General features: G+C 38.1%; 1 protein-coding gene across 1 annotated transcript; it reads left to right on the top strand.

Annotated features, from left to right (window-relative positions):
* The first annotated feature begins 585 nt into the window (after positions 1 to 585).
* Positions 586 to 14,507, top strand: eif2s2 (eukaryotic translation initiation factor 2, subunit 2 beta). Its single transcript, XM_057823721.1, has 9 exons — positions 586 to 731; positions 4,219 to 4,402; positions 4,502 to 4,602; positions 4,688 to 4,820; positions 8,448 to 8,548; positions 8,718 to 8,866; positions 8,947 to 9,003; positions 11,668 to 11,753; positions 14,043 to 14,507. The coding sequence occupies exons 1-9, from the start codon at positions 717 to 719 to the stop codon at positions 14,216 to 14,218; spliced, it is 1,002 nt and encodes a 333-aa protein (XP_057679704.1). The 5' UTR covers positions 586 to 716; the 3' UTR covers positions 14,219 to 14,507.
* Positions 14,508 to 14,817: the final 310 nt, after the last annotated feature.

Raw genomic sequence — 14,817 nt, 5'->3', positions numbered from 1 at the left:
TCTGAGTATGCTTATGACAGATGTCATTTTGTCATACAGTAAATTGATGCAAAGTTTATATTGTTTCAAATGTCTTTGAGTTACGGCACGTAACATCTGTCACGAGCATTCATTCACATTCAGCACAGGTGTCATGTAATGATTATGACAGTCTTCTGACACTATCATAAGCATTCAAATAGTGTCACAATACTGGAAAAGTTGCCACAAAGACACGAGACATGAGCAACATCACATTTAGAATTTCACTGTGGTTTTAACTATGATACATTCCCATTACTTATTAACTATATATTCTAAGATGCATTCAAATAAGATTGATAAATCATGCCCCAAGAATACGTATATCAGAGGTAATTGAATTTGGCTGTCAGTAGGCAACAGTACAGGTGACATATGGTGCAAGTGCAGTGATAATAAGGAACCAGGTGTATATTACTTTAATTTCTAAAAGTAGATCAAATGTTTTAGCCTTTTTCAATGTAGCGTCAATAATAAGTATTAGGTATTGCTCAGCATCATGCTAAAAATGGTTTTCATATTACAGTATTAGACTAATATGTGCTTTCGTCGCAAGAAGCTATGTCGCATGGAAGTGACGTTTTGATGTTAAACGCATGCGCACTGCGAGTTTTGCGCTGACGCAAGATACCTGCGGTACAGAACCCATCAAGAAACAAAGTAGCCAGGTTTCCTAAACTTGTCCACTCGCAAACATGTCTGGAGACGAGGTACGCCATACGCTTACTTTTTTAAGTCAAAATTGTTTATTTGTAGACGTTTTTAGGTCTACTATGTGAGTTTATGGATCGGGTAGCTGATGAGGATGACTTTGGGCCTCGGCACCCCTCCCGGTCCGCTGTAGCTCTCACATGGCTGGTGCCGAGCTAAGAACGGCGCGTGCAAGCAAGAACGGCTCCTCAACGCTTGCTTTATTGCTTGAACACACGCCACGTTCTTGTGTTGAAAGCCACATTTCACAATGGACTGTCTGTATGTCTTGTCACCCTATTGGAGAACTTAATCACAATGGAAATGAGCTGTGACATAGGTTAGCTAACATTAGCATCGGTGTTAGCCTCAGTGTTCCTTATCTTGAACAACACAATCGTGTAGTTTTTTATGTGTCGAGCTGCAAATGGTGCTGCTGTCAATTGAATTTGCTTGTATGGTATCTTCATATATGAGACTTGCAGTTTAAACGATTCAAGTCGTGATCACAAGAATTTGAAATCGCAGCCACTTTACATTGCTAGAAAGGTGTCTGAATTTGTACTAATAAGATGAGAATTTTGTGAGGGTGAAACTTTCTATCATAGCAATGTTGTGAGCAAAATAGTCATATTTACTGGAGTTAATTCATAGCTTTTGAGGCTGACGTTACGGTACGATAATTTGGAAGTCAAGATGCAAATTGTGAAAATCTACCTTCCTGTGTATTTTTCTCTGGATACTTCTGCTTCTTCCTACATTCCTAAATGATACATGGTAATTTACTTATCCGCTACCGTCAGTGGAGTTCCTAGCCTACATGGTGCCCTGGGCGACAATACGCTTTGGCACAACTCAACAACCAAAACATAGTATTTGCTTAGAATGTTAAATATATTAATGCCATTAAACCAGTTGAAAGTGCACAACAATAAATATGTGCAAGAGAACATTAATTTAGCATCACAAACATTAAAAATATCGTAGAAATAATAAAGAAAGTGGAAGATTCTACTTGTGACTAGTTGGCTCAGATGTGTTGACCACTACAGGGTCTACGGTTAGAGAGCACAGGAGATGAAATCAAATACTTTTTTGGGCTCGTGTGCTGGTGCGCATACATGTACACAAATTTAGTATCTGGTGAATAACATACAGTGGGGAGAACAAGTATTTGATACACTGTCAATGGGTTTTCCCATTGACTGTGTATCAAATACTTGTTCTCCCTACTGTATAGTCAACATTCACAGACTTCGTAAAGTGTTTAGCTTATTAAACATTGAACCACATAATTTTAACTATAAACCAACTATGTGAACATTTGCACGCTATATCCCTTCAAGCCACTACATTCACTGGGCACATTAATTATTTTTTATGTGATGCTAACAGTCGTAGCCGTTAAAAAAACAAGCTAACAACTACGAAATTACAAGTGTAAACAATTTTTAAAAAATTGATAAAAACACATTTAACACAACTATTCCTCCACCTAGCATTAGAAGGAATGTTCACGATCTATATGTAGCGCCTTTAATTCACTTTACAAGGCATACTCACTTGATCTTTGAAGGAGCAGAGCAGACACATCAACCAGGAAACGTAGAAGTTGGGGGGGAAAAGCACGAGCAGTTTCCAAAGTAAAAGTGCCGCTCTAAATAGAAAATAAATTAATTAAACGGTTATTAAACGACTTGAAGAATTCTTAACATAAAGAATACATGTACATTATACCTCTAGGTCAAATATTCAACTGAAAAAAAAAGTTTCTTTGCACAATAAAAATCAAAAGTCAACCCTAGGTGAGTGACACTGTTAACTGATCTAAACCCCACCTTCTTCTCCTTTTGGGGTTGTGTGCAGACAGTAACCGCGGTCTGCAGGGGCGTCATTGCAACCCTAGGGGAGCCAATTATAATGAACAATCACTCACGTTCATGCGCCCCTAGCAATTTGCTGCCCCGGGCGACCGCTCAACCCGATCCTGCCAGGAACTGCTGTTGACAGCAATAGACATCAAATCCATTGTAACTGGGATGACCTCCCAGTCCAAATGGATTGGCCATCTACCGCTGTCAATGTCGCATATTAGTTAATTTATGAAAAGCATTTAAGCCGTTATAATAGGAGGTTGTTGATGTGTTTCCTTATTTTCAATTTCGTAAATGATACTATGACAAAGTTGTATACTCAATGTAAAAACAGTATTTTAGAGCAACTTTGGTTTGTCTGTCACCATTAATGGCGGCCATTGGTTTACTTGAACACCCTGAAACAGAAGAGTGGGAATGGTTGTTATTAGAATTGTCCAATATTATTGGGTAGCCAGTAATATCAGCCGATAAAAGCATTAAAATGATATCGGATAATATCGACATCGGTTTTCCATTAATGATTTTGGGCCAACAGGCAAGTTACCTTCAAACTGAATGTAAAGGCTTTCTGCCTTTGTACAAGGGCTAGTCACATCATAGCACAGCAGTTCTGTTTATTGACCATTTAATGTCTCCAAACGAAGATGCTTGGGATTTGTTATGTGAGCAGACCATTTGCATTCATGTTGCAAAAATTAAATGAACAACAAATGATTGAAATATAATGAATATTGTCCACGACTGCATATATCGGTATTAGTTTGATATCAGTATCGAATTTTTGGAGTTGGACATTATCGCTTTTCGTGGTTAATGAGGACCAGAACCCGCTGCAATAAGTGAAATATTAGGTTTTTGTGTGTGTGTGTATGTGTGTGGGTGTGTGTGTGTTCAATGTATTTATTCACATTTAGCATTGGAAAGAGATGCATATAAGACATGTTTTTTCACTTTTTTTTCCCCAAAGTATAATTAAAAAAAAAAAGTATAAACATATATTTTAATGCTAATGTAATAATTATGATAAGTTTTAAACATGTTACTGTCCCACCGAATTATTTTTAAACAAGAATAAAGCACTAGTAGAAAAATGCTTGGCTTTATTAAATGCCTCACTGAGTGAGTCTACTGAAATCCGCTCGGAGCTGCTCAGTTACTCACAGTGAGTTGCCACAGCAACTTTTTAACAAGTTAAACGATTTTTACATGCGGCACTTCAGAAGTTTGTGACTTGCAAGATCCAACACATTCATCTGTCAATCATCGTCAACTTTAATAAACAACTCCAGTGCACGTGCACTGCCTGCCACCTGCCTGACGAACAAAGAGCAGGGAGAGAGAGTGAGAGGGAGACTGCGCGAACTGCACGGGACAGCTCATTAGTATTTTTTTTTATTGGAAAAAAAAAATCACGATGGACTGCGGGCATGAAGTTTGAAGCACGAAGTAGCGAGGGATCACTGTATATGAGTTGAAAAGTCATTATCTGACAACTGTAGTTGTTATTTTCGTATTGCCCATTGACCTATGAGGTGACAACTGAATCAAAAATTTAAGCCAGTATCATCATGAACAAATTGATTCTGATGTGTCATCATGAACTAATTGATTCTGATGTGTATCCTTTTAGATGATTTTCGATCCCAACATGACCAAGAAAAAAAAGAAGAAGAAGAAGCCCTTCATGCTGGATGAGGAAGGAGGAGATGGGTTAGGAGGTGAAGAAGTAAAAGAGGTAGAGGTGAGAGAGGCAGAACCAGAGGCTGGTGATGACAAGGACCTGGATATGGATGAAGATGATAGTAGAAAGAAAGGTTAGGATGTTGTCAGTATTTTTTTCCACTGTAAAATATGCATTGAATCTTAAATATAGCCTGAATCTTAACTAAACCACAGTTTTCTTTTCCCCCCAGAAACATCTGATGATTTGAATGATCTCAACTTTTTCAACCAGAAAAAAAAGAAAAAGAAACCCAAAAAGGTGTTTGAAAATGACATCGAGGAGGGGATGAAAGTAAGTGATGTCTCTGTTTTCCATGAGTGTTTCAATTTAATCTTAATAGCGGGTGTAAACAAGTTGTGTTGTTTTCTTAAACCAGGAGCTTAAAATTGAGGGCGACCAAAGTGATGTTCTCGAGGAGGACAACCTAGACCTGATGCTTCCAGACAAAAAGAAGAAGAAGGCCAAAAAAGTCGATTTCGAGGAAGGGGAACCCATTGAGAAGGATGACGGTAACAGATCAAATCTTACCATTTACTTTGATCTGACAATGGTTTTATCCCTTTACTTACTTCTGTATAGTAGTCCGATAAAATATGATTTCCAATACAAGGCTCACGTTAATCATTATATAGCGATAAAACAATTATCGATACATAGGTCAGCAAATTAATCAATCTACGATATTCTACGAGAAAATCAAGCTATTTTGAAATGCAAAAACAAACGATGTTTATTTTTTGCACAGTCCAGGACAATTTGTCAGAAATGTTTTGTCTTCCTCAGACTAGGAGAATATTTCAGTGCAACATTTATGGAAATAAATACAGGGACACTATACAGTGAGGAGCAGTAGTATTTGCATTGCACCCCTTGTGATTTTGCAAGTTCACCCACTTAAAAAATAGGTAAAGGTCTGAAATTTTAATCATAGATGCATTTTTCAGACATTTATTTGTAATTTAAGGAGGTTCATAAGTATTTGTACCACTGAGAAAATCATTGCTAATATTTAGTGCAGAAGCCTATGTTTGCAATTACGGAGGTCAGACACTTTCTGTAATTCTTCGCCAGGTTTTCACATATGGAGAGAGGGATTTTGCCCCATTCTTCCACAAATATTCTCTAGATCTGTCAGCTTTCGGGGTTATCATTGAGAAACACGATGTTTCAGCTCCATCCAAAGATTTTCTATTGAATTGAGGTCTGGGGACTGGCTTGGCCCTCCAAAACCTTGATATGCTTTGTACGCAACCACTCCTTGGTCAGCTTGGCTGTGTGCTTCAGATCATTGTCGTGTTGGAAGATCCAGCCACGACTTATCTTCAAGTCTCTGACTAAGGGAAGGAGGTTGCGGCTCAAAATCTGACGATACATTTCACCAGTCAACCTCTGTTTTATACAGTACAATCGTCCTGTCCCCTTAGCTGAAAAGCAGCCCCAAAGCATAAGGTTTCCATCCCCATACTTCACAGTGGGGATGGTGTTGTTGGGATTGTACTCATTCTTCTTTTTCTTCCACACACGACAAGTAAAGTTTGCACCAAAAAGTTCTACTTTGGTCTCATCTGACCACATGACTTTCTCCTTTGACCCCTCTGCATCATTCAGATGGTCCCTGGCAAACTTCAGACGGGCCTTCACATGGCTTCGACAGTGGAACCTTCTGAGCAACGCTTGACTTTAAACCATTAGCACCGTAGTGTTCTACTGACAGTAGCCTTTGAAACTGTGCATCCAGCTCTCTTCAGGTCATTGACCAGCTTCTGCCGTGTAGTTCTAGGCTGAGCCTTCACTTTTCTCATCATGAGTGCAAGCTGTCGTACGTCACCTTGCATCGCAGCAGTGTTTGGGTCGTGTCACTCATGTGAGACGTGCTGCACCTCTCCCTATCTGTCCTCACCTGAGTTTCGGATGTGTTTCAAGATAGGCTTAGCTCCATGCTGCTTGTTTGGAAACACACGGTAAATAAGGGTGTGTATTTCAAATCTGATATCTCATATCTGGGGGTACGAGTCGTATCACGATTTGATTCGATCCTGATTAATCCCAATTAGAGCTGAAACGAATACTCGAGCAACTCGAGTAACTCGAGTTTAAAAACTGATCCGAGTAATTTTATTCACCTCGAGTAATCGTTTATTTTGACAGCTCTAAGCATCACGTTTTGCTCGGACTACTTTTAATGCGGGACAACGCGCTGATGTCACGTGCGTAGAGGAAGAAGCAAAAAAAAAACAACTTACTGCAGCAGACAGCCGCTACAAACGACGGCGACGTTGCTAAATACTAGCCTGCACATGCTACGTTAGTTGCAGCTAGCATCTGATGAGTCTCATAGAGATCACATGTATGTTGAACTAGATGCGAAATGACTGACTAGGCTGCGTCTGGGCAGCGTTAGCAAACAGCCGCCATCTTAAAGCAGTAGAGCGCTAAGCGCTAATATATAAGATTAACGTTACTGTCACTACTAGCTCACGTAACGTTAGCCCTGCGGAGGGCTAGGTTTCTATTAATTAAGACCACTTTCGATGGGTGGCGAACGTGTCTTACATACAGGCTTTAACATAACAGCGTTGTGGAGTGATGAGGGTGTCAAATAAAAACTCAGTAATGCTAACTATCAATTTTAGCTCAGTAGTCATTGCTGGATAAAACACCAAGTGGCACTGGTCCCACTATTCCCTAATGTGCTCCAATACAGCCTGTATCATACATTTATATTGAACACTGCAAAAATTCAAAATCCTATCAGGACTTACAGTTTAGACTAACTTAAAACTTTACTAGAACTTAAAAATGGCTTGACACAAATAGAAATTCAATTGAAAAACGTGGGAAAAAATATATATATACAGTGGTACCTCTACATACGAATTTAATTCGTTCCAGGACCTTTTTTGTAAGTCGAAATGGTCGTATGTCGAGCAGGATTTTCCCGTAGGAATACATTATAATTCCATTAATTCGTTCCAAAGCCTAAAAACATTCACTAAATTCTTAATAAATACTGCTGGCACTGTTACAAATGGCAATTAAACATAGAAAAACAAATAAGTTATAAATAAATAATTCAGAATAATATAATAATAATAAGAAGAATTAATAATTATTCCTGTAAATAATGTAACGAATCGGATTCTAATATGGCGGACACTTTTTACTGTCCCTGAACGCACCGCGAAGCTGACGTCTCAGTGAGATAGGTCGGTGCGGTAGAGATAATACTTTCATTTTCTTGAGAGCAATCAACTGCTTAAGACAATGGGCGTTTTGTGTTGGATAAGTTCTTAAATAAATGATAAAAACGTGACAAAGCTGGCGATTTCTTTGGCAATGTTACCACAATAATAATTGTCACCTTAACTTATAAATAGTGGCGAACGGTGGTCGGAAGAGGACCATGGAGCTGTATTGTTGAGCCAGTTCAGGGACGCGCACCCCAAGCTCATATTTTTCTATAACTTGCATCTTCATTTCAAAGGTAAGCATCACTTTTTTCCTTGTTTCTCCAACTGTATCAACTTTTTTTGAAAACTGTGTTGATTTCTCACACAAGAAAATCCACCGTGCGTTCGTTTGCAGTGCTGTCATGTCGTATTTCGAGCAACTCGTCGGATGTAGAAACAAATGGCGGCTCAAATTTTACGTCGGATGTCGAAAAGATCGGGTGTCGAAGTGATCGTATGTAGAGGTACCACTGTAGTGAATTAGTCTCTCTTTTTTTTTTTTTAAATTCTAGTTACATCTGAGATGCAATTCTTGGCTGTTTTCAACAATATACATAAAAAATAAAGACATTGATTGACTGAAAATGATAAAATGTCTCGTTTTCTCATGTATATCTATAGTTGCTCTTCACCTAAAAATATATTTTTTTTATCCGATTAATCGATAGAATTTTCAGTCGATTACTCGATTACTAAAATATTCGATAGCTGCAGCCCTAATCCCAATACTACACTTGAAGACGATTATTGAGTATTGAAGACCACCACATTCTGAAATAACTAAAGTACAGTGTGACTAAGACTAATAAGTATTTTTTTCCAGAAGACTTAAGACAAAAATTAAAAGGGCTGCCAAAAATATCACTGATATTAATGACAAAATTGTTTTTGCATGATGTTTTTCAGCACTGGAGGATGATGAGGGGAAAAACAATGATGGCATTTCATTCAGTTCCACCACTGGACCAGCCTGGGCTGGCTCTGAAAGAGACTATACATATGATGAGGTAACAACACGCATGCAGAGGCAAAAAGCCTTCCAAAGACTTTTTTTTTTTTTTTTAATCTTTGCAAAACAATTTGATTACTTTATGTTCAAGCTTTATTTTTTCCACATGGACTAAAGTGATGAAAGAATGTCACTTTTAGTCAAATTGTGCATGATTTGCCTTTCAGCTCCTGAACAGAGTTTTCAACATTATGAGGGAAAAGAACCCAGACATGGTGGCGGGAGAGAAGAGGAAGTTTGTGATGAAGCCCCCTCAAGTGGTGCGAGTGGGGACCAAAAAGACCTCTTTTGTCAACTTCACAGATATTTGCAAATTGTGAGCAATTGATTCTAACCTACCCATCCGGCATCTTGTTCAAATTTAAAAAATGGACTTTTGTGTGCATTTGACGACAGGTTGCATCGTCAGCCCAAACATCTTCTCGCCTTTCTACTGGCTGAGCTGGGAACAAGGTCAGTGTGCATACCTGTCAACCCGAGGCCGTTGGCAATCTTACAAATAATGACGTATGCCCTTACAAATTGGTGACTAATCTTACAACGTCGTATATAGCGGCCAATATGAAACAAAAATGAAACTCAATTTTTAAAACAACATGAATTATTGGTGATATTGTAACATATAACCTGGTGCAATCAAAGAACAATATCTTCAGCGACATCATGATTACTAAAATTTAACAGTGACTTTTGTTATAATTGTACTGTATGTAGCACTTTTGGCAATATCTATCATGTGTTTTGATGGCTGCACTTCTGCTTGATCATAGTTTGTCAATGTGTCCAATTATAAATTAAAAAGGACAATTGATAAAATCAACTTATAGTTGCAATCTTTGAGTCAGGGAACATTTCTTTTGCTAATTCTGAGAAGTGATCAGCAATAGTTGCAGGCAAATTGTGTTCAGCAACAAATTGGCAGAATAAAATCTCCGCTTTCGTCACTTTTCATTCTGCAGACTTAATCTTTATGACCAGTGTTGTTAATCTTACTTGTAAAAAGTAATTAATTAAAGTTACAAATTACTTCTCCCAAAAAGTTATTGAGTTAGTAACTCGGTTACCTGAATGTAAGAGTAATTAGTTACTTGGCAAAGTAAGTGGTGTTACGTTTCATGCCCCCCCCCCCCCCCCCCCCCCATTTTTTCATTAAAAAAAAAAAAGTAACCTATGCTATGTTTGGAAGTCATTCAATGTTGTGAATCAACCGTTAAAGTTGTTAAAATTTCTCCCGTTTTTGCATTAGTTCCCTTCCGTCTACTTTCGACATGTTAAAGTTTTAAAACTGGTTCATCATTTAAAGATAGATTCAAGTCAAGATTTTGCCGATTTAGGAGTATTTTAGATAAAAAGTTACTTAGGTTAGCTAGGAAGGTTCACTACAACAGAGCCTTTCTGAGAAGTCTACTGCTTTAAAATGGCGGCTGTTTACCAACGCCGCCGAGCCTGTCATTTCGCATGTAGTTCTATATGCATGTGATATCTAGGCGTAGATTGTAGGCTTTCGGCTACAGTCAGGAAACATTGGAGCCACCCAGCCTAGCATCGTGTTTGCTACAGCGTCACAACAAACACTCTTCTCTTTCCGTGTCTCTGACTTTTTTCGCGTCATTCAACCAACGTAACGCACATTGTCTCGTTGCCGAAACGGTGACAAAATCCGAACAGGGAAAAAAACGTAATACATGAAAAATGTACAGATTTTGAACGAACGGTGTCCACATTTAAAAATCAGTGCTCACTTGTACAAATTACGCCAAAACCGTACAACTTGACAGGTATGAGTGTGTATATATATTTGTCGTCCCTTTTTCAAATATATTGTTGGTCCATGAAATTGAACTCTGGAAATCAAATGACTTAACTCGAAATATGCACCCTTATTCATTCTAGGGCTGCAGCTATCGAATATTTTAGTAATCGAGTAATCGACTGAAAATTCTATTGATTAATCTAGTAATCGGATAAAACAAATATATTTTTAGGTGAAGAGCAATTATAAATATACATGAGAAAACAAGACATTTCATCTAATCTTGAACCATTTTCAGTCAATCAATGTCTTTATTTTCGATGTATATTGTTGAAAACAGCCAACAATTGCATCTCAGATGTAACTAGAATAAAAAAAAAAAAGACTAATTCACTGCTTTCACTCAAAAAAACCTTTAGATCTTATTAATATATATATATATATGTATGCATAATGCCGTTACACTTGATAACACACATCACTTAAAAGTTAGGATTTTTTCCCACGTGTTTCAATTGAATTTCTATTTGTTTCAAGCCATTTTAAAGTTCTAGTTAACTTTTAAGTTAGTCTAAACTGTAAGTCCTGATAGGATTTTGAGTTTTTGCAGTGTTCAAAATAAATGTATGATACAGGCTGTATTGGAGCACATTAGGGACCAGTGCCACTTGGTGTTTTATCCAGCAATGACTACTGGGCTAAAATTGATACTTAGCGTTATTGAGTTTTTATTTTACACCCTCATCACTCCACAACGCTATGTTATGTTAAAGCCTGTATGTAAGACACGTTAGCCACGCATCGAAAGTGGTCATAATTAATAGAAACCTAGCCTTCCGCAGGGCTAACGTTACGTCAGCTAGTGTCAGTAACGTTAATGTTATTTATTAGCGCTTAGCGCTCTTTATTAGTGCTTAGCGCTCTACTGCTTTAAGATGGCGGCTGTTTACTAACACTGCCCAGACGCGGCCGAGTCTGTCATTTCGCATCTAGTTCAACATACATGTGATCGCTATAAGACTCATCAGACGCTATCTGCTACCAACGTAGCATCGTGCGGGCTTGTATTTAGCAGCGTCGGCGTCGTTTGTAGTGGCTGTCGGCTGCAGTAAGGTTTTTTTTTTTTTTTTTTTTTGCTTCTTCCTCTACGCACGTGACATCAGCGGGTTGTCCCGCATTAAAAGTAGTCCGAGCAAAACGTGATGCTTAGAGCTGTCAAAATAAACGATTACTCGAGGTGAATAAAATTACTCGGATCAGTCTTTAAACTTGAGTTACTCGAGTTGCTCGAGTATTCGTTTCAGCTCTAATTCATTCTGTGGATTCATTTTGCTAACTTTGTGTGTGGGTGGGTGTCCTTTCAGTGGTTCCATTGATGGTAACAACCAGCTTGTGATCAAAGGAAGATTTCAACAGAAACAGATAGAAAACGTCTTGAGAAGATACATCAGTAAGTCAAGTTATAATGTCGGTGTTTGGTGAAAAAATGAAATCTGGATCTTCAATTTTGAGGATTTTATTTACTATTTTCTGTCAAAGGGTTGACGAAACACATTTTTACGAGGGATGGATGATTTGGTCTTTCATTTTCATGTGTATTGGTTAGTATAAGGAATATCCAAAGCATTTTCACACCTAAAAGAAAACAAAACAAAACTAATTCTACCCAAGAACAATCAGAAGTACAAACAGTGTGGTGTGATGATTAAAAATTGTAACCTCCGTGCCGCATTAGTTTGCCAATACACAGAAAGCATCGTTATTCAAGCATTGAAAAACTGCAAGTACTGTAATTGACTTCCTCCTAAATACTGTATATGTATATGTAATGACAGGGAAAAGGTAAAAGTCTATTCTTTATTGGTTTCTACTGCAAGTATTCCACAACTATGATCTCAAAACATTTTAGTATCATTTCGAAACAAGTTTTTTTCTCTCGCAGTTTCTTTTTAAATTGAGTTTTTGTGGTATATGAAAGATTCATAGAAATTGTGCAAAAACAGAATACCGGTAGATATTCAATGACTAACACAGGGTATGTTAAAATGCGGAATCTGTGGGCCTGCGTTTCTTAGGTATGTTCCAGACCCACAAAATAGGGGTGTGATGATTCTCAACTAAGGCATGGTTTGAATTTATATGATTCCTCAATTCGATTCAGGTTCCTAGCACTTACCCATTTTGATTTTTAAGTAGTTGGTATGGGTTGATTTAAATGACAATGTTAACCAGACTCAAGGACCACAATTTGTATTTTTTTCACCTTTTCATCCAGGACACACAATCACAGTCAACTCTAACCCATTAAAATACAGGCAACATAGTGCGACTAAGTTGCATCTGCCAAGATCTCAATTTTTGTTGTTTTAGGTCTGACAGCTGTTTTCCATCATTTTTTGTGTTTTTGTTGTTCATTCGTTACCTCTACTTATGAAATTGGTTCTGAAAGGTAGTCTCTTAAACTGAAAATTCTAGAAGTAGATGCGTGTTTTCCATGTAAATGCCCTAATCTGTTCCAAGCCCCCCAAAATTCAGACATAAATATTTTATAAAGCATGAAAATCCATCAAAAAATGTAACAAATACATGGTACAATTACATTATTGCGCAATAAACATAAAATGAGAGTTGTGCATTGTGTAAAAAACAAACAATGAAGAATAAAAGTTATTACCGTATTTTTCAGACTACAAGTCGCAGTTTTTTTTCATAGTTTGGCTGGGAGTGCGACTTATACTCTGGAGCGACTTATGTGTGAAATTATTAACACATTATATCATTTCACATGTTATGTTTTCACGTGTTTTGGAGTGACACTGATGGTTTGGTAAACTTGTTAGCATGTTCTTTATGCTATAGTTATCTGAGTAACTCTTAATAGCTATGTTAACATACCGGCCGCATTCGCATTTCGTTGTTCACGCATCATGTAACATTATACTGCACACTTATTTAGCATGTTGTTCTCTATTGTATTTTTATTTTAAGTTGCTTTTCAACATGACATATCTGTTCAATGTGTTGGATTTTATCAAATAAATTTCCCCCAAAAATGCGACTTATACTCCGGTGCGACTTCTATATGTTTTTTCCTCTTTGTTGGGCATTTTATGGCTGGTGCGACTTATACTCAGGTGACTTATAGTCCGAAAAATACGGTACACTAATGTAAAGCTGTCGGAACAACTCATGCACCTACGGGCAAATGAAAAAGACGCTGGGATACAGTCATACACAAACATTAGAGGTCTTTCTTAGCCAATTGGGTGCCAGGAATATGTTAGGCAATAGCCTGTGGCAGAGAAGCTATAAGTATATTAGGTAAACTCTGGGAGTTGTGAGTAGCAGCCCATTCTGAATTTTTGCCTCTCGTGTCCTGAAATTTTTCGGAACAAGAGGCCATATTTTCCCGTTGAGGTTTCAGAATCTGAAAATTGAGTTTGTAGAGACGTTCGGAAGTAGAGGCACCGCAGTACTCAAAATGTGCTTGTTTTATTGAAATATATACTGGTATATGCATTGACTACAATTAAACTGGCATAACTAGTTATGATATAGAAAAACACTTCATGTTTTGATTCGATATACAAAATTTGTTGCCCAAATTTTTGCCCATATAATATATGACAATTGTAGCTTTTTTTGTCTTCACAACCGTTTTTGAACATGTACACAATATATGGATCACTGGTGAAATGCACAGTGCTCAATTCCATTTGTTTTGCCCCTCACCCCACAGAGGAGTATGTGACGTGCCACACCTGCCGCTCTCCAGAGACCATCCTGCAGAAGGACACCCGCCTCTATTTCCTGCAGTGCGAGACGTGCCACTCGCGCTGCTCCGTGGCTAGCATCAAGACTGGTTTCCAGGCCGTGACGGGCAAGAGGGCGCAGCTCCGCGCCAAAGCCAACTGAAGGGCCACTGCAAAATGCCTGGACCTCCTCTTCTCTGCTCCTGGCTTCCCCGCTCTCTTTGTCGGAAGGGTCACGACTGCGGCGCGAAGCCTCCCCCATTTTGAAAAAGGACTTGCATTGCATTGAAGTGCAGGTGGGATAAGTTTGATAATGGTATTCTGCCCCGAGTGGGCGGAAGGCCAGATGTCTGCCATCTACATTGTTGGATGCATTTGGATTATTTTGACCCTCAACATTTTTGCTGTTCTTGTTGATTCCTGGAATAAAAATAGATTTATCAAAAGTTGAATCTTACTTGTTGTGTCCTCTCAAAGTGTTCCTCTAGGCAATGGGCATTATTGTGTTAAACTTAGAGATACCTTAGTATTAAAAATGCTCTGAATGCAAATAGGGGTTATTATTGAACGTATGTACTATATTTCAAACTAGATGTGTGTTTAGTGACGGAAATGTATAGTATTACACAAGAGTTCAACATCTTTTGTAACATTCACTTCAAGTTGCTGTAAAACCAATGTTGGAAATACTGAGTTCTTCAGCATCGAGATCGACTGATCACTAAAGTGTCGCTTTGGAATAATAATCGCTACATGTTACAC

This window comes from Corythoichthys intestinalis, chromosome 2, assembly GCF_030265065.1.
Source record: "Corythoichthys intestinalis isolate RoL2023-P3 chromosome 2, ASM3026506v1, whole genome shotgun sequence".
In the NCBI taxonomy this organism is placed as follows: domain Eukaryota; kingdom Metazoa; phylum Chordata; class Actinopteri; order Syngnathiformes; family Syngnathidae; genus Corythoichthys; species Corythoichthys intestinalis.
Note: the sequence above shows the minus strand (reverse complement) of the source record. Positions and strands in the feature narration are given on the sequence as shown.